Genomic DNA, 24,252 nt, shown 5'->3' on the forward strand with positions numbered 1-24,252 from the left:
ATTTAATTTCTTCGTAGCAGGTAGACACCCTATATTTGGAACTGATAGACAAGAGCTACAGTCTCTTATAACATCATGCACCTCATACATCGCCACTACTTCTCTCATCCCCAACCTCCATACTGGACTTAACATAAATTATGATACCACACACAGAAATATAACAAAGTTTTGTTTTCTTCCCCGAATGGGGCCTCCCGGCCAACAATGCCATTCGATCATTTCATTTCATTTCCGCACTCCAAATAAATGTAGCAATTCCCTACACATCTCATACTTCTTCTACAGCCTACAGACTTTGTTTTTAAAAACGGAAGAAGAAAAGAAACAAGAAAAACAGGCGATAAAAACGGTGACTTAAAGTGTAAAATGGCCGAAAAATGCGGAAAGTTAAAACAGAAAGCAAAAGGGGTTGGCAATGTTAATAAAAGACACAGGAATCAGACAAGTAACGTAGTACACACACAATTAAAAAACATGGCGACAGTCTGGTTTCTGTTCGCAAGAGATAAAAAGCACACCCAGCGACAGTATGATGGCCGTTCGCAACACTTCCCAAAAAACACAAAACGGAACACTTATTGTAAAACACTCACTGTAAAACACTGCACGAAAATGGCGGCACAAAGATGACACTCCCGAGCCAAAGGCAGATGGGGGGGGGGGGGGGACCTGGAGAAGGGGGAAGAACAAGGAGGGAGGAAGGAAAAAACGAAAAAGGAGGGGGAAGAACAAGGAGGGAGGAAGGAAAAAACGAAAAAGGGGGGGGGGTACCACGGAGGGAGAGGACTCATAAAGGGGGAGAGGGGCAGGGCAGATACGAGAGGGAATGAGAGGAGGCAGAGGAGGGAAATGCAAAAGGACTCAGGGGAGAGAAGGAGGCAGAGAGAGGGGAGGTGGGGAAAAAAGAGGATGGAAGGGGGGGGGGGAGAGGGAGCCCGGGAAAAGGACAGAGGAAAGGAGGGGGAGTGAGGATCAGAGTTGATAGGAGGGATAAATGGAGGGAGAGAGGGCATCATCCGGGAGGGGGAGTTGATGGAAGCCACCTTGGGAAAGGAGATGGAGGGTGTAGAGATGGAGGGTAGGGGGGACACAACAGTGAAGGTGTGGCAGGGGGCGGGGATGGGAGAGGAGAGGAGCAAACAGGGGGTGAGGGGGATCAAGGCGGTTGAAGGTGTAGAGGATGCGGATATGTTCGAGGAATAGGAGCAGATGGGGGAAAGGAATGAGGTCATAGAGGATCCACGTGGGGGACGGGAGGCATATACGGAAGGCGAGGCAGAGTGCATGACGCTCAAGGATCTGGAGGGACTTATAGAATTTGGACGAGGAGGGGGGGGGGGGCAAATATCCCAGCGGGACTGGCATAGCAGAGGATGGGACGGATTAAGGATTTGTAGGTGTGGAGGATGATAGAGGGGTGCAACCCCCATGTTCGGCCAGAGAGGAGTTTGAGGAGTCGGAGATGGTTGTGGGCTTTGGATTGGATGGAGCGGAGATGAGGGATCCAGGTGAGGTGACAGACAATGGTGAGGTCAAGGTAGGTGAGGGTGGGGGTGAGGCAGACAGGACGGGCACAGACAGTAAGGGAGAAATCCAGGAGCCAGAAGGAGCGAGTGGTACGACCTACGATGATTGCCTGGGTCTTGGAAGGATTGATTTTCAGGAGCCATTGATTACACCATGCACCAAAAAGGTCAAGGTGATTCTGGAGAAGACGTTGGGACCGTTGGAGGGTAGGAGCGAGACGAGGAATGCGGTGTCATCAGCATGTTGCAAGAGGTGTACTGGAGGGGGGGGGGGGGATTGGGGCATATCTGCCATGTACAGGAGGTAGAGGAGAGGGGAGAGGACAGAGCCCTGGGCACACCTGCAGAGGGGTAGAAGGTGTGGGAATTGACAATATGGATGGTAACATAGGAGGGGTGGTGGGAGAGGAAGGAGGCCATCAGATGGATGTAGTTGATAGGAAGGGTGTAGGTTTGGAGTTTAAACAGGAGACCGGGATGCCAGACACGGTCATAGTCCTTTTCGAGGTCCAAGGAGACAAAAATGGTGGAGCGACGGGAGTTAAGCTGGAGGGAGAGGAGATGAGTGAGGCGGAGGAGTTGGTCATCAGCAGAGAAGGAAGGTCGAAAGCGACATTGGGTGTTGGGGAGGAGGTGGTTTTGGCGGAGGTGGTGATGGATGCGCCAGGAAAGGATGGATTCCAAGAGCTTGCTGAACACCGATGTGAGACAGATAGGACGATAGGAAGAGGCATCAGATGGAGGCTTGTTGGGTTTGGAGAACATCAGGATACGGGAGGTTTTCCACAGGTCGGGATAGAAGCCAGTGGCAAGGATGACATTGTAGAGGGTGGCAAGGACTGAAAGGAAGGAGGGAGGGCAGTGTTTGAAGTGGTCGTAGGTAATGCAGTCGTGGCCGGGAGCAGTGTTGCGTTTAGTGCAGAGTGTGATACTGATGTCCTGTGTAGTGATGGGAGTGTTAAGTGCAGAAGGTGGGGTGTGGCCCAAGTACTGGAAGCTAGGAGCGAGGGGAGGAACAGAGGTATTCGTATGGTCCATGACGTCAGGGAAGAGGGAATAATCAAAGTGGGGATCATCTGGGATGGAAAAAAACACCTGAGAGGTGGGAGGCAAAGTGGTTGGCCTTACTGAGGTTGTCAGGAAAGGGACTGTCATTAAAGAGGGGAGGGTACTGGGGGGTGGGGCGGGTCCCAGTAAGGCGGTGGAAGGTAAACCAATACCTGGGAGAGTTTATGGGGAGCGTGGTGTTGAGTTGTGTACACGTCTGGCGCCAGGCACGGCGTTTCTTCGCGGTAAGCAGGTTGCGGGTGTGTCGTCGTAATTGCCGGTGGCGGGTAAGTGTATCCCGGTCACGAGTGCGGAGAAAAGAGCGGTAGAGGCGGTTGGACTCTCAAGGAGGACGGCCTGCGGAGGCAGGGCGGGGCGGTGAGGGTGGATGGCTTTGGTGGGGATATGGGTGGTGACAGCTTCAGACAAGGTCTGGTGCAGGAAGGCAGCAGTGTGAGAGATGTCATCAGGAGGTTGGAGGGCAAGGTCGTGGCTGTCAACCTGGGTGTGGATGGAGTCCCGGTAGGCGTCCCAGTTGGCACGGGAGTAATCATGGACAAGTTTAGGAGGGACGTCAGGGCGAGGAGCGTTGCGGGGATGGCGACCAGTAGAGATAGTGAGGAGAACAGGAGCATGGTCACTGCCAGTGAGGTCAAGGACATCAGCGGCGATACGCCCAAGGAGGTTGGGAGAGGCAAGGACCACATCGGGAGTGGTGTTGGATTCGGGTCGGGTGTGCTGAGGCAGGGGAACCAGGTCTCCCTGGTGGGTGGTGAGAAACTGATGCCACCACTGGAGGTCGGCAGGATCGTGGCTGTGCATATTGAGGTCGGCGGCAATCCCGTAGGTGGAGAAGGTGCGGTCAATGTGGGCCAGGAAATCGTATGGGATGGGGGTGCGAGGGCAGACATAAATGGTGGCCCAGGTGATGGTAAGGGTGGGGAAGAAGAGGCTGAGGGTGAGATGCTCAGCAGGATTGTTAAGGGGCTCCGGAACGCCCTATACTTGCAATGTTAAAATAACGCTTATAAATTACATCTTTCCTCACAAAGTATTTGAGGTAGGAAGTTGAACTTTTTACAGATTATTTATTGGAATATGGGCTACAACTTAACACAGGTATTTTACAAAATTTTAGTTCAGTTATTAAAGATGATTTTTTTTTCAATTGTAATGAAAATTCACAACATTTTTTTGCAATTTTTTATTTATATATTCAAAAATATACAGTTTTTTGGAAAAAGGCTGTGTTAAATTATGCAGAAGGTACTGTGTAACATTTACTGAAAGTTTGAAACAAATATGTTTGGAAGATCCTTAAAAAACATGTAATTAGTATGAGAAAATAAAAGTTTTGGGAATCGAGCGACAAAGATTGGATTAACTTTTTAGTGCATTCCAGATCCATAGGATGGATTATCTTCATCCTCTGCAAACTCCTCCTCCAGCTTCCTCTTGTTCCTCCTCCTGTTTACTCTTGCTTGTATTTCTAGACTCTTTACAGCCCTGTCTGCAGCCCGAAGGCGTTCCTTGTCTAAAGCAAGCATCGATCGTACCATGTTAGAACCTATCTTCATTCCCATATTTCTAAATACCTTGCACCTTAAAATGTTGCCATCATTGAAAGTCGCAACAGCATCATACACACCAAAGTGAAGTGTTTCTATTCCAACAAATACAGTCTTGGGGATTCTCGACCATATAACACTATTTACACTTTCATTGGGGTTTTGAGTTTTTCCGTGAATACACTTTTTCAACAGCTCAGGTGCTGCTAAATCTCTGAAAATAGGTTTTATCACCTCCATTATTGCATGAGGCAGACTATGCTTATGAGTGTACACTTCACGAGTTAGCAATCCTTTGTTATATTTACACCAACTGTCTTCTTCTTTGGGACACAAGCTATGTTGGGGATTTTCATCGGTTGAAGAAGTATGAAAAAAAAAAGAGCCCAAACAGCCTTCTTCATTTTGTCGACACTTTATGTATTTTGCCTAATAGCCATTCCATAATAGTTCTGTATTTTGTCAATTACACTGTCAGTTAACCTTCCCTTCCCATCCAACCCTTTACCATCACTGAGTTTTTGTTTTTTGTACGAAGCTTTCAGTCGCCGAAGTCTTGTTCCCATTCGCTTCTGTGCGTGTCCAATACACTCAAATTTCTGCACTACAACATCATCACCATAGGGCTTCAGTCCTTGAACATGTTTGAAACTTTTAGAATCACCGTCACCAAGGTAATTAACATATCGCACTTTATCACACACCTCAGAACGCTGGAATATACTGGCAACACCAGCCACTTCCATTCCTCCACTACTGCCACTATAGTTAGCTTTGCAATTATTTTCATGTGTACCTTTATATTTTTGTGGACATCTACAATACTTTGATATTACTGCTACATCTAAAACTTTCCCTGTATACATACTGGTGGCAGATACTACACCATGAAGAGATGTGTGTCCCCGTTTATGCCAGGTACCATCGGACGCTGCAGTCAAATCTCTGTTACCATTATTTTCCATTACTGCCTCTTCCACAGCGTTCTTCATAGATTCTATACAGACATCTTCTACTTTAGACCCTATTAATTTATTATAGGTCGTAAACTTGGTTGGGGGATTTGGAAGATTCATGATGCCACAGAAAATTGCACCTGCAGTAGCATCCTTACCAACTGAACGCAAGGAATAAACAAATCTAATGTTGTGTTCGTAGATTTTGCTACCATTTTCTTCAGTTGCAGTTACTGCAACACTGTTCCAAAAGGTGGTCATGTATGAACACTTATCACATTTCAGTTGTATTTCACTAGCAAGTCCTACGTGCTTTATTATGGAGAGTTACAGACCAACTTCACTACAATGAATACATCTTACACAGTTTGAAAAAATTCCTTTGAGAACCAACATATCAAATATTTCATTCACATCCGATTCGCCCATAAAACACTCATAGTTTTCACTCATTGAACCAAGCTTCTTCTGTGAAGTATTTTCTTTCCCACTTTGACTGCTATGGGCAGGTGTACTTGAGAGGTTAGGTTCACTCACTTGGTTATCATCTTTATTGTTTACAGTAATAACACATACCTTTGGCTTTCCAACATTTCTCCTTTTCTTAAAAGCCTTCAGAGGATTTCTAATAACTTTACTTTTACTCATTATTATACTTCAAGAAAACAGAGACTCAAGAAACAGAATTAATTACGAATATTTTTGAGATAACGACAGAGTAAATAAACATGAAACAATCGACAATCACACCAGCGATATATATTGAACCATCACAGGTTAGCCACAACACATACTTTATCTCACATCACTAAAATGTACGTGATGAACACAGACGTTAATAATAACACCATTTGACAGCAGTTTAACAGCGCCACAGTGGGTCACGTCCATGTAGAACACATTTCAAAAAAAATTTAAAAATAGTTGTAGTCTTCGGAATTGAATAAATTATATATCTATTAAAAGGTAATAAGACAGATTCAGAAAACGCAAAAAAGTAAAAATTGAACTTTTCATGATTATGAGCCTTTCCGGAGCCCCTTAAGGAGAGGTTGGGGCCGGACAGTTAGGTGCTTGAGGTGGCCCATAGCAACTCCACCACGCGCCAGAGGGTACGGGTTATCGGTGCGGTGAAGGGTGTAAGGAGATGTGGAGATGGAGATACGCGGTTGAAGGAAGGTTTCATTTAGGACGAAGGCACCCACGTGGTGCTGACGGAGGGTGTGGGCAGGGAGCGAATGTTGTGGTACAGGATACGGTAGGGTTGTTGTACCATGGGAGGGGAAGAGTTAGACGAGGGTGGTGAGGGGGATGAAGGTGAAGTGGGCCTGGTTGTGGGAGTATGTGGCATAGGTGGTAAGATGGAAGATGGAATGGGCAGCGAGGGCAATTTGGGAAAGGGTGTGGGAGCACTGGAAGGGGTGGATGTTTTGGAGCACAATGGTGATGAAACGGAAGATGTCCTCTGCAGTAGGTGGAGGGCGGAGCGAGTTGTTGGAGTGGATGGGGTCATCAACAGGATGGACAGGGATGTTGAGCTCAGGGGTGACTGGAGGTGGTTTCGCTTTACACTTCGAGAAGTAGGTAGGGTGTGGTTCGTTACAAGTGTTGCAGGAGGGGGGAGAGGTGAGGTTGGGGCAATTCTTGAAGAAGTGTGAAGCATTGCAGTGGGGACAATCTCATACTTCTGTTTCATGAACCTTATATACTCGCTCGAGGTATTATACCGTGTGTACAGACCTCTGATTGGTCGGTCTGCACCAGTCTGCATTAGTCTGCATTCAAGTTTCAGTCTGTGGCTAATAAGATTACCATATTCCTGTACATAGCCATGAAGATAAATGACTAGACACTTTGTCAAGTATCAGAGATATGTGAGAATAAGATTAACGTACCAAGACCAAAGGAACTTCAGATTGTCAATTGTAAATAGCATCCAGAACCAAGTTAAGTTATTTTTATGCTTGTTATTATTTTAATAAATGTGTGTGAAAATTAATCAAGTTCTGTTTAAAGTTGGTCACCGTCAATCTGCTACTCTAATCATGCAAGTGGCATTTCTATCGTCTGACCTAACGGCAGAAGATAAACACGCCACGATAAGACCAGGAGACATTACTGATTTTGATATGATCATCGTCATACACAGCTATCATTCGTCTATGGACTTCAATTGGAGGCACGTTTTGTGTGGTTAGAAACTCGATAACGACATGCTGTTTCTCATACACTGACATAGGCATGTTACACACTTCCATGTGCATGCTACAATCAGAGCCCTGTAGTGGCAGAGGGTTGCAACTTCTGACAGCATAGCAGGAAAGTTGATCAAGTAGTACTTCAACCAATATTGAGAACCGAATAAAAAATTTTTATCTGAATATCTAGCTTTATGGATGTAAATTTCTGTTAATTACATTTAGATAGCAGTGTTTGTTATAAAACTGTATAACAGGTTGAAGCCGTTCCACCTGCTTTTATCTCTTCGTTTGTTGTACTCGGTGTTGACCCATGTTGCTACACTGGCTGAAAAATGGGTGGTGGATTCCGACGCAATTTCACTTTTCACAACCTCCTAATAATACAGTTATATGGCCAGTGCACTATTGTTTGAACTTTCGGTAAGCCTCATTAATAGTTAGCAAGTGAACCTCCACATGCCCTCCCTTCAAGAATTAAGTGTTTGGTAGATGATGATCTCCTGTTTAAAAAAACCTTAAGGCAGTTCCTATTGCAAGGATCATTTTATACATTAGAAGAGTTCCTGAACTACAGTGTTTAACATCTCTTGTATTGTAGATTGCAAATGTATGCCCAAATTTGTATTTGTAATACCGAATATTTTTATTGTAAACATATATTTTGCAATATTTATTTCTCTGTAACACTTATTATTTTGTAATCTTTATCTCTCTCTAAAATGTATTTTTGTAGTGGGACCTAAGTTACTGTTTACTGTTTTTTGTTTTGTAATCTCCATCTATTTCTAAAATGTATTTTTTTTGTAGTGGGACCTAAGTTACTGTTTACTGTTTTTGTTTTGTTTTATATATTACCATAAATTCTGGCCAAAAGCTTGTAAAATTGACACGTTCCATATCCTGTGATACTGTCACAACATGGATCACCGGAACAAGAGATAAATAAATAAATAATAATAAATATACTGCTACTATAGTTTACTGTTGAACATCTACGAGCAGAAAAACCTAACCACAATGTTCACAGTTCTTGAAGAACAAACAGTTACGTATGAAAATAGACAATGTCATTGTTTTCATACGGTCTATTGATGTAACACTTATTTCACTGTTAAGTTGATACATTGTTATTGTTCTAAGCAACCCGAGTTCCTTTTCTGAAATTCGGGCGTGGACTGACTGGCTCGGGACCAAAAAGCAGGCCCTTATATATCGCCACAATAATAGGTACTGAAACTAAACATTGTTTAAAGTTAAATTTACAAAAATTACAATTAAAACTTAACTCAATCGATTAACTGAATATATTGTAAAATTGGTTCTTTTTAACAGTTTCTTCTACTACAAGGGTTAAGCCGAATTATTTGTTTAAATCATGAAATTAACAAATATAAATACGCAAACAATACTTTGGACAAAACTGTTAATTATTTTGTAATCGAATAAATCCAAATACATACTTTAAGATTACTAGCATTTTGTCTTCCAAATGTTTACAGTTACTACAGAACTGATATTTGTTTATACGTAGTTACGAAACAATTACTGATTTCACCCTATAATGAAATATACTAACTAGTAATAGTCAAAATAAATTAGAAAATCAATTACATACATAAAACAGCATAAAATTAGATCTGGTATTATATTATATTCTTTAAAACTGAGAGCCAATCTTTCTCTTTTATGGAAATGCAGATTATACTCACGTATATTAATGTTAATTAGTTAAAAGTAAAAAAAAATGTATTTAAGTAGGCAGATGTCAAAACAAGAGGGTAAGAAAAATTATCCCAGCTTGCTTCATCACAAGGTAATAATCAATTATAAACTGGACACAGTATCTACAAATATAAAAATATTTTCTTTGAAAACGACTATTGTAGTGAAGTAAATATTAAGACATTGCAGTAATAGCAGATAAACGGTAGCTAAATAATAAAACCAAGGAAACATCAGAAATTTAGATGATATAAGTATGAATAGCATGAAGTAGTGGAGTGGTAGTGTATTGTTAATATACAGTTTTCAGACCAATATTCTGTGTGGTTTTTGTCTCATGTTACTGTACATTTTGACTCATTACACATCCATGAAGGTTTTCCCGCTTGATGGGATCTATGGAACACAGTGAATGAATGAATGACTCTCTGGCAGCAAAGTTTAATGCGGAAGTAATTTGTCAACTTGTTAACATTTGTTACAAATGCTTAAATCTGAACAGTGATTATGAACAGAAATAATGCAAGAGGTAATTCTGATATTTTTCAAATACATTTGCAGTCACTACTCCAATATTTTATTTGTAGCTTCATTCATTTTCGTTTTCAAAGACAGATTTTTCAGAGAACCCTAGTAGCTAATGCATCCTGTGGTGTTGATACCAGAAAAATTATCCTGGAAAATACTGTACATAGTTTATAAAATTGTACTTTATTCCAGACATTCAGTTTCTGTGAATAGGCCACTTTCATCTATTTTGGTCATTAACTCACATACATATTGTTGATTTTAGACTTACATTCCCAACATCCTAACTACAGGAAAAGATGTTATTGACATTCAGTGATGTGGTTGTTGCTACAGTCTTCAGTTTGATAGCTTCTTTGATGCACCACTCAACTCTAGTCTATCTTGTGTAAGTCTTGTCATCTTGGTAAACTACTGCACCCTGCATCCATTTGAACCTGCTTACAGTCTCTATCTGCAATTAACAGTACCCACTCTCCTCTCCATTATCATACTGGCAATTGCTTGATGTCTCAGGATGCGTTCTGTGAACCAATCCCTTCATATATTCAAGTTGTGCCATAAATTTCTTTTCCCCCAATTCGATTAATTATCTGTTCATTACTTACCCAACCTACTTACCTAATCTACAGCATTCTTCTGTAACCTTCAAAGGCTTCTATTCACCTCTTGTATGAATTGTTTATCATTCACATTTTACTGCCACATGAGACTACACTCCAAATAATTATCTTCTGGAAGGACTTCCAAACATTTAAATTTGTACACTATATTACCAAATTTCTCTTTTTAAGAAATTTTTTCCTCACTTTTACCAGTCTGCATTTTATATCATCTCTACGTAGGCCTTTAGGACTTGTTTTTCTGCCTGAATTAAAAAAAAAATCATCCACTAATTTTAGTGTTTAATTTCCTATTCAAAATCCCTTCTGATTTAATCTGACTACAGTCCACTACAGATGTTTTACTTTTGTTGATTTTCATCTGATAATCTCTTTACAGTGCATTGTCTACTCCTTTCAACTGCTCTACCAAGTCCTTTTGCTGTCTATAACAGAACTACAGTGTCATCATCAAAGCTCAGAGTTCCATTTCTTGTTGCTTACCTTTAATATCATTTCCAGATTTGCCCTTGGTTTCCTCTACATTAGGCATTGGCTACAACTTTGTGTCACTCCCTTCTTATCTATTACTTACCTTTCATTTCCTTTGACTCTTATAACTGCAGTCTGATCTGCGTATAGATTTCTGTCAATAATACTGAGGGAACAACTTCAGTAATGGCTATAAAAGTAATAATAAAAATAATTGCTGACAATGATCAGATGAAAATAGAATATTGTTTACATTTAGCTTTATTTTAATCTGTTCCTTCCATCTATATTACGTTTATTAGCAGGGTAATGAGATAAATTATAAATGGTATGGATAAAAGCTCATTTTCAGAAATTCCATTCAAAAATTTAATTTTTGATAATGATGTTTATAAACATCATTTGAATAATAACTGTCACACCATTTGTTTCAGAAACTGGAGGAAGGAATTAGCTTCAGCTAATAAAAAGGAGAAAAAGGAGCCAAGCCTTTTGAAGGCACTTTATCACACCTTTGTTGGCCAGTATATGTATCAAGGAGTAATACTGGCATTCAATACATTTGTAGTCAGGTAAATTAGTTTTTAATTTTCTGTGTGAATGAGGCACTGTGTTTTTGTCTAAACAAATCCTGGTATTCTCACAGTTTGTCTATAAGAACTTGTAAACTTAGAATGGGAGGAAGTTGTGAGAGCATTTACTGACAAGACATACATTTTTCCCACAAATTTTCTGCGTCTTTACTACAATGCAAATGTAAATGAAATATAAATGGGATTTTATTTAAAAAATTATTTATCAAAGAGCAAAGGGCAGTTACAATTTATTTTTCCAAATAGTTTTCCACTTTAAAAATACATTTTCCCCAGATAGAAGAAAGGTTTGTTATTGCAGCATCATAGATGAAGCTGGTTATATCAGAAGCCAGTTGCACATGAATTCTTCTGTGCCCTTGTCATCTTCAAACTAGTGCCATCGTAGAGCTTCTTTAATACAGTGCTATAGGTCTGGGCTGTAAGCAGTATGATCAACCTTAATCCAGTGCTTTTCCTGTAGTTTGGAGATCATTAAGGGCTTCACTATGGGGCCAGGTATTATAAATAGAGGAGAGTGACCTATTGAATCAGTTGGTCTCATCTTTTGCAGTCATATGCATCCCTCACCTTCTTCAGCAACTTGCAGTAGTATGCAGCATTCATTGCGTGTTGCTCATGCAAAAAGTCAGTGAGCAAAATACCTCAATAGTAGAAAAAAAATGGTTGAAAGAAACTTTTCCAGCTGACATTCGAGTCTCGGCTTTCACTGGAGCTGCCTCCCCTTTCTTCTGCCACTCCATACTGACTTGTTTTGGCTTGGGAGTGCAGTGATGCACCCACATTTTGTGGCAGGTGACAGTCCAACTCAAAAACGCATCACCTTCTTTTGCAAATGTTGCTGTAAGCCTCTGACAGATCTCCAAACATCTCAGTTTCTGATTTTTGGTCAAAAGACAAGGGACCCATCTGAAACACACTTTATGGAACTGTGGGTCAATTGTGATGATCACTTGACAGTTCCCACAACTTATACCGACATGTTCTGCAATTTTTGATACTCTCGCCTGTTGATCTGTTACAAGAATGTCTCAAACTCCATGAATGTTTCATCTGTAATACTAGTCAAAGGACAGCAATCATGTTGCTGATTTTCCACATTTTCTTGTCCTTCCTTGAACTCTTTATGCCAGGCAAACACACACATATTTGGCAATGTCTGATCACCAAACTGTGCAATCAATCTCTGAAAAATTTCCTCATTTGAACTCCTCCAAGGGAAAAATTTTTATAATTATGTTTTGCACAGTGGAGGGGTGCACCTGCTGCTTCGAGGTCACGAGCATTACTGGTGACGCACTCCTAATGTCCCCACTCAACAATACTAGAAGTGCAACTCTGGTCCTACTAACTGTTGATGCTCAGGAACAAAAATCCCTTTTATATTTAGTTCAACCTCATATTTCTCATTTATGACAACAACATTAAAAGAAAGGATTGCTTGCATTAGTGATTAGTAAGGAATTATTTGTCTTTGCACATAAGGTTGCAAAGACCTAGATTATGCCCTAATTGTGACAGATTTCACGAAGTTTCTTCCCAGAGACAGTGGACAAGCTGTTTCTGAAAGTGTAATCTTGCACTTCACAAGCAGACAAAACCAGGCAACCTCCTCCCATTTAATCTCATAGATTGAAATGCAGATATGTGTTTAGTAGTTAAAAGAACAAATTCAGACATGTAAGGATTCAGTCTTTTATGTTGACAACCATCAGTAAATAAACTTAAATGGTTAGTTGCCTACAGAAATTTTTAGAACTGATTTCATTTCTCTTTTTCTGACTTCTCACACATTTTCTGGCAGAGTAAAAGAACATGTCTGTAGTGAAATCGTGCACTGATACAACATGACAACCAGTTCCTTAGTAATGTAGGCAGTCTCCTTCTATTTGTGTCAAGATAGTGTTTGAATGATCAATATTAATCCAGTTTCACCTCTGTTGTTGTTGTTGTGGTCTTCAGTCCTGAGACTGGTTTGATGCAGCTCTTCATGCTACTCTATCCTGTGCAAGCTTCTTCATCTCCCAGTACCTACTGCAACCTACATCCTTCTGAATCTGCTTAGTGTATTCATCTCTTGGTCTCCCTCTATGATTTTTACCCTCCACGCTGCCCTCCAATGCTAAATTTGTGATCCCTTGATGTCTCAAAACATGTCCTACCAACCGATCCCTTCTTCTAGTCAAGTTGTGCCACAAACTTCTCTTCTCCCCAATCCTATTCAATACCTCCTCATTAGTTACGTGATCTACCCACCTTATCTTAAGCATTCTTCTGTAGCACCACATTTCGAAAGCTTCTATTCTCTTCTTGTCCAAACTGGTTATCGTCCATGTTTCACTTCCATACATGGCTACACTCCATACAAATACTTTCAGAAATGACTTCCTGACACTTAGATCTATACTCGATGTTAACAAATTTCTCTTCTTCAGAAACGATTTCCTTGCCATTGCCAGTCTACATTTTATATCCTCTCTACTTCGACCATCATCAGTTATTTTACTCCCTAAATAGCAAAACTCCTTTACTACTTTAAGTGTCTCATTTCCTAATCTAATCCCTTCAGTATCACCCGATTTAATTTGACTACATTCCATTATCCTCGTTTTGCTTTTGTTGATGTTCATCTTATATCCTCCTTTCAAGACACTGTCCATTCCGTTCAACTGCTCTTCCAAGTCCTTTGCTGTCTCTGACAGAATTACAATGTCATCGGCGAACCTCAAAGTTTTTACTTCTTCTCCATGAATTTTAATACCTACTCTGAATTTTTCTTTTGTTTCCTTTACTGCTTGCTCAATATACAGATCGAATAACATCGGGGAGAGGCTACAACCCTGTCTCACTCCCTTCCCAACCACTGCTTCACTTTCATGTCCCTCGACTCTTATAACTGCCATCTGGTTTCTGTACAAATTGTAAATAGCCTTTCGCTCCCTGTATTTTACCCCTGCCACCTTCAGAATTTGAAAGAGAGTATTCCAGTTAACGTTGTCAAAAGCTTTCTCTAAGTCTACAAATGCTAGAAATGTAGGTTTGCCTTTTCTTAATCTTTCTTCTAAGATAAGTCTAAGGTTAGTATTACCTCACGTGTTCCAACATTTCTACGGAATCCAAACTGATCTTCCCCGAGGTCCACTTCTACCAGTTTTTCCATTCGTCTGTAAAGCTGTGACTTATTAAACTCATAGTTCGGTAATTTTCACATCTGTCAACACCTGCTTTCTTTGGGATTGGAATTATTATATTCTTCTTGAAGTCTGTGGGTATTTCGCCTGTCTCGTACATCTTGCTCACCAGATGGTAGAGTTTTGTCATGACTGGCTCTCCCAAGGCCATCAGTAGTTCTAATGGAATGTTGTCTACTCCCGGGGCCTTGTTTCGACTCAGGTCTTTCAGTGCTCTGTCAAACTCTTCACGCAGCATCGTATCTCCCATTTCATCTTCATCTATATCCTCTTCCATTTCCCTAATGTTGTCCTGAAGTACATCGCCCTTGTATAGACCCTCTATATACTCCTTCCACCTTTCTGCCTTCCCTTCTTTGCTTAGAACTGGGTTGCCATCTGAGCTCTTGATATTCATACAAGTGGTTCTCTTCTCTCCAAAGGTCTCTTTAATTTTCCTGTAGGCAGTATCTATCTTAGCCCTAGTGAGACAAGCCTCTACATCCTTACATTTGTCCTCTAGCCATCCCTGCTTAGCCATTTTGCACTTCCTGTCGATCTCATTTTTGAGATGTTTGTATTCCTTTTTGCCTGTTTCATTTACTGCATTTTTATATTTTCTCCTTTCATCAATTAAATTCAATATTTCTTCTGTTACCCAAGGATTTCTATTAGCCCTCGTCTTTTTACCTACTTGATCCTCTGCTGCCTTCACTACTTCATCCCTCAGAGCTACCCATTCTTCTTCTACTGTATTTCTTTCCCCCATTCCTGTCAATTGTTCCCTTATGCTCTCCTTGAAACTCTGTACAACCTCTGGTTCTTTCAGTTTATCCAGGTCCCATCTCCTTAAATTCCCGCCTTTTTGCAGTTTCTTCAGTTTCAATCTGCAGTTCATAACCAATAGATTGTGGTCAGAATCCACATCTGCCCCTGGAAATGTCTTACAATTTAAAACCTGGTTCCTAAATCTCTGTCTTACCATTATGTAATCTATCTGATACCTTTTAGTATCTCCAGGATTCTTCCAGATATACAACCTTCTTTCATGATTCTTGAACCAAGTGTTAGCTATGATTAAGTTATGCTCTGTGCAAAATTCTACAAGGCGGCTTCCTCTTTCATTTCTTCCCCCCAATCCATATTCACCTACTATGTTTCCTTCTCTCCGTTTTCCTACTGACGAATTCCAGTCACCCATGACTATTAAATTTTCGTCTCCCTTCACTACCTGAATAATTTCTTTAACTCGTCATACATTTCATCAATTTCTTCATCATCTGCAAAGCTAGTTGGCATATAAACTTGTACTACTGTAGTAGGCATGGGCTTTGTGTCTATCTTGGCCACAATAATGCGTTAACTATGCTGTTTGTAGTAGCTAACCCGCACTCCTATTTTTTTATTCATTATTAAACCTACTCCTGCATTACCCCTATTTGATTTTGTATTTATAACCCTGTAATCACCTGACCAAAAGTCTTGTTCCTCCTGCCACCGAACTTCACTAATTCCCACTTTATCTAACTTTAACCTATCCATTTCCCTTTTTAAATTTTCTAACCTACCTGCCCGATTAAGGGATCTGACATTCCACGCTCCGATCCGTAGAATGCCAGTTTTCTTTCTCCTGATAACGACGTCCTCTTGAGTAGTCCCCGCCCGGAGATCCGAATGGGGGACTATTTTACCTCCGGAATATTTTACCCAAGAGGACGCCATCATCATTTAATCATACAGTAAAGCTGCATGTCCTCGGGAGAAATTACGGCTGTAGTTTCCCCTTGCTTTCAGCTGTTCACAGTACCAGCACAGCAAGGCCATTTTGGTTAATGTTACAAGGCCAGATCAGTCAATCATCCAGACTGTTGCCCCTGCAACTACTGAAAAGGCTGCTGCCACTCTTCAGGAACCACATGTTTGTCTGGCCTCTCAACAGATACCCCTCCGTTGTGGTTGCACCTATGGTACGGCCATCTGTATCGCTATGGCACGCAAGCCTCCCCACCAACGGCAAGGTCCATGGTCCATGGTTCACCTCTATGATGCTGAAACCAAAGCCACAACTTTCATTTAGGTTGTACTGACACTGTCAGTCATTTCCTTACCAGTTGTATCCCACAGAGCAAAACAACATATGCACAGATGCATAAAAATGTCATGAAGTATTCCTTTGTCAGATGTTTTTAGCTTAAGTTCTTTTCTGAATGATAATTTGGACCACTGGAGGGATAAAAAATAATTACAGCAGTTGTTCACAAATTTATGTTTTCATCATATTACAAAACTATTCAGTGTCACCTATATCGATTTATCTATTATGGTTGGCTTGTGCTTGATTTGTGTATTTTTAGATAAGATTACAAGCTGCTTTGATTTTGTTTTCTCTATTCTCTATAATGTTATCACTTTTGGGATTTTTATTTGCATGTGTGTGTGTTTTGTGTGTGCGTTTGTGTGAGGATAGAATAGAACAGAATAGAATAGAAGTTTGATGTCTCACAAAATACAGTATCATTGACTTAATACAAAAGAGACTTGTCAAAATACAAAAATTGATTTCAGTTTTTCTCAAAGTACAGTATCATTATTACAATACTCCATGCTGGATACATAATTGATGGATAATTTATGATCTTCAATGTTTATTCTCTGCTGCTCGTATTCTCAGATTATCCATCACGAAATCTTCTATTGAATAGTAACATTTCTGCACCGGCTTGTCATGTAAGTTTTTTTCGTAGATTCTAAATTAATACTGAGCAGATCTTTTCCTTTTCCTTTGTTTTAAATTTTCATACTCATCCACTGTGGAATTTGAACATGAAGGTTCAAACGATGGGTAGCCAACATAAATTGATTTGGATTGTTAGTGTTGTATGTTGAAATTAATTTGCTACAAACTAATCAGGGTGCTGTGAACAAATGTATTCAGTTTGTAGATGTACAGTGAGGCCACACAAGGGGACATAGGTTTATATCATTAGTACAGTATGACACAAAATCAACAGTAAGGTTCCTGTTTACAACTACTCTTCAGATATTTATGGAAAAAAATAGTATTTTGCTATCAGACTGCACAAAACAACTTCAGATTATTTATTTGTGTCTTTTATACTGTTATAACTGTTTGAGAAATTTGTGTGACTTTCAAGTAGTGTTGTTCAAGCAAGACATCTACTTGACTTCTGACCTTTTATTTGATTGGCCTCTGACACTGATGAGCCAAAACATTATGACCACATGCTTAATAGCTTGTTTGTCCATTTTTGGAAGGAAATACACCATTGATTCTGCATGTCATGGATCCAACAGTTTGTCAGTTTGTGGAGGCATATGGCATTAGATGTTTACACACAGGCCAGGTAATTCACATGAATAATGAGCCACTGGTTTGCTTACAAGGTGACAGCGCCCGATACTGATCCAGATGGGTCCCGTAGGATTTACATCAGGCAAATTTGGTCACTGAGACATCAGTGTGAGTTCACTATAATGCTCCTCAAACCATGAAGGGATGCAGGGATGATGACTACCACAGGCCTCACACAAACACAGGAGAGTGTCTCCCATTGCATAATACCACTCCCACCAGTGTGTGCTGATGGTGCTCTGCACATATCCAGCTGCCATTCAACTCAATGACTGGAGATGACAATTAACGTAGTGTAGCAAAAATGTGATTCACCTGAAGAGCCGATATGTTTCCATTGATCAACAGCCAAAAATTGATAGTTTCATGCCCTCTGCAATTGAAACTGATGATGTCTTTGGGTCAACATGTGAATGCATTGAGGTGGTCTGCTGCATAGCTACATGCTCAGCAATGTATGATGGCACAGATGCCACTGATCACCATCTATCTTTCTTTACAGAGCAGACGAGCCTCCAACCCCCGTGTTCTGTGACGAGGCGTGGACATCCAACCATTTAGTGCCTAGTGGTAGTTTCCATGTATTTCTACAGTAGCATGTGAAAATATGACAAGCTTCGTCATTTTTGAGATATTTACTCATAGGCTCTGCTTAATAATAATCTGCCTTTTGTCAAAGTCATTTATTTTAGTGGTTTTCTCCATTTGCAGCCCATATCTTCACTAGGGTGTTCCCCCAACCATGTCTGGCCCATTTACATACTTCTGTTATCACATCACGTTCCTGCAACACCACCAGGTGGCATCCAACATTTTGGTGGGCAGTGGTCATAATGTTTTGGCTCATCAGTGTACATTTCTATTAACTACACTAAAGGAGCACTAAACTTAAACTGCTTTCCAGTCCAGTCTGCACTGTTTATAGTTTAGCTAGTTTGTTCACAATGAATCAGTCATGAAAGGCATTGAACCAAGCAGAAGTTGCTTTCTGCATATACTTTCACTGCTAACATTAAAACTGTTTCCATATTAAAGGATCACAACAATCTGTTGACACATTTATATTGGAAGAATATTTAAAACTAGAATACAATTAAAAATGTGTGCACTATTTGGTATTGTCCTCAGCACAGCAAAACCTGTCCTCCTGGGTTATCTGCTAAAGCATTTTACTCCTGGATCAACAATTACAAGGGACGAGGCATTCTATTATGCAGGAGGTTTAATAGCTACACTGTTTGTGAATCTTGTACTGATGCATCATACTAACTTGATGGCACAACGTATTGGAATGAGGGCAAGAATTGCATGTTGCTCCCTTATCTATAGAAAGGTATGTTTCTTTCTCTAGTGTTCATCTACATACACATAAACACACTTACAATCGCAATGTATGTAACTGAATGTATAATCTGCAGATTACTTTATCCTTTATATGCAAAGCCAACACCACTGTTGTCTAAAACATAACATGCACACATATACAAAAAACCAACTTATTTTTTAAGTAGGCTTGTGGTAGTTTTTTCCTCCTTCCCAGGCATTGGGTTTCTTTTCATTTTTTCTTTTAAATGCAATTCGTGGTCAAAAAGATGTAGTGATCTAGGAAACAACACAATAAGTTGAAGAAACTGGTTCGTGTGTGAGGTTAACTTTGCAAATACGAACGTTTCAGATAAAAAGTGGAAAAGAACTTCCTAATCATGTTATCAAGCTCTATAATTGATTTAAAAATCACTGAAAAGCCAAACCTAAGATAATATGTTGTAGATGTCATCCAAAACTTTTTAATTGTTTTGATGCTCTATTCACAGTATATTTTTTTCCTTACTACAGAAATTTAATGCTGCTGCCTCTCATTTTTGTAATATTAGTTTACTATTTCATTCATTTTTAAGATAATACTATTTAATATTAGCTGACTAGATAATACTAACTGATTTTAATAATGAATTCAGGAATATTTATCTTTATTTTTGCCGGTTATGGCATTTTTTCAAGTTGTGAACTGCAATATACTGACAGTAAATTTGGTTACTTTATGTTATTCATATTTTCAATACATCTCAATATGCAATAACAAATCAAGACAAAATGTCTCAGATGGTTGATAAAGTGAAGTACATTTGTGGGGTAGGTTTCTTGTTTTAATTAGCCCTTCCAACAATAAAGTTTTGTAATTTATTTGTCAGCACACACATCTCCAGAATCCTTATACACACTGATATCCCCATGCTGAAGTATTGTATCAAGCTGCTAAACAAGATGACACAGCCCACTTATGAGCTGGACATGGGCTGTAGCATGAAGTTTTATCTCCTTTGGCAGCTCGAGACAATACATCAGCACAGGGATTTCATTGTGAACCAAGAATGCAGAAATATATCAGCAAACAAACAAAAAACTAATTACACAACTTAATTTTTCAGTGTTATACTGGGTTGGTGCATAAATTTGTTGTGTTTTTCCATACAGATACACATAATAGAGTCTTTTGTCATCACTAATATATTCTATTTCACTGTTTACAAGTCCGTCAATCGCAGGGTAACTTTTTGATTTTGCAACTGTAGAAATCATATGGTTTTGAAGCAAGAACTCATTGAGCCATGTTCGGAGCACATTTTTATCCTGAAAGGGGGTTTCTTGAAGGTTATTCAATAGAGAGCAGAAAAGGTGAAAATCTGAGAGTGCATGATTCAGGTGAAAGAGGTGGGTGTGGAGTGAAATCCCCACCCAGTTCCTGTATACTGTTTTTCGTCAGTCCAGCAGAATGCAGGCAGGTGTTATCACCCAGTAGCATCAGTTCACGCCGTCTTCCTGGACATTGTTCTTGGATTGTATCTGTGAGACATCTCAGTTGATAACAATAAATGTTAGTAGTGATGCACCTCAGGGAATCAATTCATAGTACACCACACCATCACTGTTCAACCAGATGCATTACATTTTTGTTTGTGAATGCATACAGGCCTTTGTACAGGGAGTTGCTGCTTTGCTTGGGCTCAACCATTCCTTCCTTTTCCTTATACTAGTATAAATATGCCATTTCTCATCACTAGGATGAGAATGGTCGGTGTTGTTCATGAGCCAATTGATGACGAGCAAACAGAAATGCTCATATGTCCACACACTGACTTAGAGCATAGGGTACCCATACACTCAATTTTTGAACCTTCCCCATTGCATGTGAATGTTACACAGTGACGGAATGATCACAGTTCATTACATTTGCCAGTTCTCGAGTATGTTGACATGGATCATTGTGGATCAATGCACTTAAACAATCTTCATCAAATCCTCAAGGTCTACCTGAATGTGGAGAGTTTTTAACATCAAAATGATCCACCTTAAAATGAGAAAACCGTAATTTGACAAGCTCTGTCGAGCCTTGTTATCTCTGTATGAAGTGCAAATGCTTCTGGCTGCTTCCACTTCTGTCACCCCTCTATTGAATTCAAAGAGAAGAGCATGTTGGAAACGTTCTGATTTTTCGACTTGGCACTCCATTTTGTAGCATCCACTGATCCTCTCACTGTCTCTGTTGTGTGCAACTTTTTGGTACTGAGGTGGCTAGTAATAATACAGTTAATTAGAACACTTGATACACTTTCAGAATGGCCTTACTGTGCCTTCACTACAGTCACTAGAAAACACAAGTTGATAGACACTTGTTCACACTGTTCTGATAGCATTGGTGCATGGGCACAGTTCACAGAGGCAGAAGTCTCTTCACTCCCCGATGGTTGACACAGACTGTGTCATGGCAAATAGGCAGCACAACATTATTCCAACAGGACCTTCCTGGAAATGTGCAGAATCCCACCTTACACAGATCTGCCCCCCTGGCCTCTGGCGGCACTATTTCGCAGCAGAGGCGTGGGGATGGTGCCTCATAACTATGGGAGGCAACGCCTTCACTGGCACCTTGTGGTACTGCTTTGCTGTGCACTGTCTCTGCTCTGGTCGATACTTCTTGTGCCACTCTCATTACTCGATGACACCGCAATCTCCAAATTGACAAAAGAACAGTATGTAAACTCAAATAGCAACAATGAACTGCAAATAAAAAATGATTGTTGGTAAATAGAATCATAGCAACTGGAATCCCAACGTGTAAAATAAAAATGCTATGAACTTATGCACCAACATCATAATTAAAACTGTATGATTACCTCTCATATTTAAGCCACTCCAGTAGTTTGAAATATTTTAGTCAATAAATTAAGAAACTAGAGGAAGATTAACATGAAATACTTTTATGTCGTTTTAATATACAGATTTGTCTAATTTTGCAAAAGTTTGTACAGTTAGTGTGACAAAAATTATTTCAGAGTTTAAAACATATTATGCACTGGTATGGTACTGCAGCATTACATACTTCAGAATCACTTCCTTAGTTGTCAAGAAAATATTTTCTCCTTGATGTAGACTGTAAAACATATTTAGTGATTTAATTATTTTCAAAGTTTTATGGTTGTAAATTCATAGTCACCTCTTTTACAAATTACAGCCCATAGCAAAAGTCATTAATAACAAAGACAGCCTTCTGGTTTCATCTCAAAAGCAGAGATTTATTAAGTGAACTATATGAGAGAAATAGAGAGGCCATTTAATGTAAGTGAGAAAGTACTGGGTGTATTATACTTTGTGGTCCATAAATCATTTGATGACAAGAGTTACAGCACTGTATGACAAGTAAACTTAATGAAACAATGGAACATCCAGCATGGAATAATGACAGTATTATCAAAAGAATAGATTACTACTCAAGAAATAGTGGAAATGTAGATTCACAGACAGGCACAACAAAAAGACTGCTAAGCAAATAAACTTTCAGCCCAAAATCCTTCTTCTGCATTAGGTAGCGCAGCCAGAGACAGTGGTCACGTGTGTGAGTTGCATTTGTGCGAATATGTGTATGTGTGTGTGTGTGTGTGTGTGTGTGTGTATAATGGTATTACAGATTATGCCACACCTTGTAATAACAATTGTGGTGTGGATTAATGTGTTAATGTGGCATGAGATGGTTACATGAGGATATAATTACACAAGATTTATTGCATATCATACTATTTCAATCACACATTTCAAATAAAATGTTGTTGTTGTGGTCTTCAGTCCTCAGACTGGTTTGATGCAGCTCCCCATGCTACTCTATCCTGTGCAAGCTTCCTCATCTCCCAGTACCTACTGCAGCCTACATCCTTCTGAATCTGTTTAGTGTATTCATCTCTTGGTCTCCCTCTATGATTTTTACCCTCCACACTGCCCTCCAATGCTAAATTTGTGATCCCGTGATGCCTCAGAACATGTCCTACCCTCTGGTCCCTTCTTCTTGTCAAATTGTGCCACAAACTCCTCTTCTCCCCAATTCTATTCAATACCTTCTCATTAGTTATGTGAGCTATCCATCTAATCTTCAGCATTCTTCTGTAGCACCACATTTCGAAAGCTTCTACTCTCTTCTTGTCCAAACTATTTATCGTCCATGTTTCACTTCCATACATGGCTACACTCCATACAAATACTTCAGAAACGACTTCCTGACACTTAAATCTATACTCGATGTTAACAAATTTTTCTTCTTCAGAAACGCTTTCCTTCCCATTGCCAGTCTACATTTTACATCCTCTCTACTTTGACCATCATCAGTTATTTTGCTCCCCAAATAGCAAAACTCCTTTACTACTTTAAGTGTCTCATTTCCTAATCTAATTCCCTCAGCATCACCTGACTTAATTCGACTACATTCCATTATCCTCGTTTTGCTCTTGTTGATGTTCATCTTACGTCCTCCTTTCAAGACACTGTCCATTCCGTTCAACTGCTCTTCCAAGTCCTTTGAGGTCTCTGACAGAATTACAATGTCATCGGCAAACCTCAAAGTTTGTATTTCTTCTCCATGGATTGTAATACCTACTCCAAAATTTTCTTTTGTTTCCTTTACTGCTTGCTCAATATACAGATTGAATAACATCGGGGAGAGGCTACAACCCTGTCTCACTCCCTTCCCAATCACTGCTTCACTTTCATGTCCCTCGACTCTTATAACTGCCATCTGGTTTCTGTACAAATTGTAAATAGCCTTTCGCTCCCTGTATTTTACCCCTGCCACCTTTAGAATTTGAAAGAGAGTATTCCAGTCAACATTGTCAAAAGCTTTCTCTAAGTCTACAAATGCTAGAAATATAGGTTTGCCTTTCCTTAATCTTTCTTCTAAGATAAGTCGTAAGGTCAGTATTGCCTCACGTGTTCCAACATTTCTACGGAATCCAAACTGATCTTCCCCGAGGTCAGCTTCTACCGGTTTTTCCATTCGTCTGTAAAGAATTCACGTTAGTATTTTACAGGTGTGACTTATTAAACTGATTGTTCGGTAATTTTCACATCTGTCAACAGCTTCTTTCTTTGGGGTTGGAATTATTATACTCTTCTTGAAGTCTGAGGGTATTTCTCCTGTCTCATACA

General features: G+C 39.9%; 1 protein-coding gene across 2 annotated transcripts in view; it reads left to right on the plus strand.

The window, feature by feature from the left end:
- Nucleotides 1-24,252, plus strand: part of LOC124592171 (ATP-binding cassette sub-family C member 4-like) — a 307,575-nt gene that overhangs the window by 107,884 nt on the left and 175,439 nt on the right. For both annotated transcript variants that reach the window (XM_047131809.1, XM_047131810.1), the window contains exons 3-4: nt 11,080-11,217; nt 18,910-19,114. In XM_047131809.1, the coding sequence (XP_046987765.1) occupies nt 11,080-11,217; nt 18,910-19,114 (343 nt within the window). The remainder of the gene's footprint in view (nt 1-11,079; nt 11,218-18,909; nt 19,115-24,252) is intronic.

Source organism: Schistocerca americana, chromosome 2, assembly GCF_021461395.2.
Source record: "Schistocerca americana isolate TAMUIC-IGC-003095 chromosome 2, iqSchAmer2.1, whole genome shotgun sequence".
Classification (NCBI taxonomy): Eukaryota; Metazoa; Arthropoda; class Insecta; order Orthoptera; family Acrididae; genus Schistocerca; species Schistocerca americana.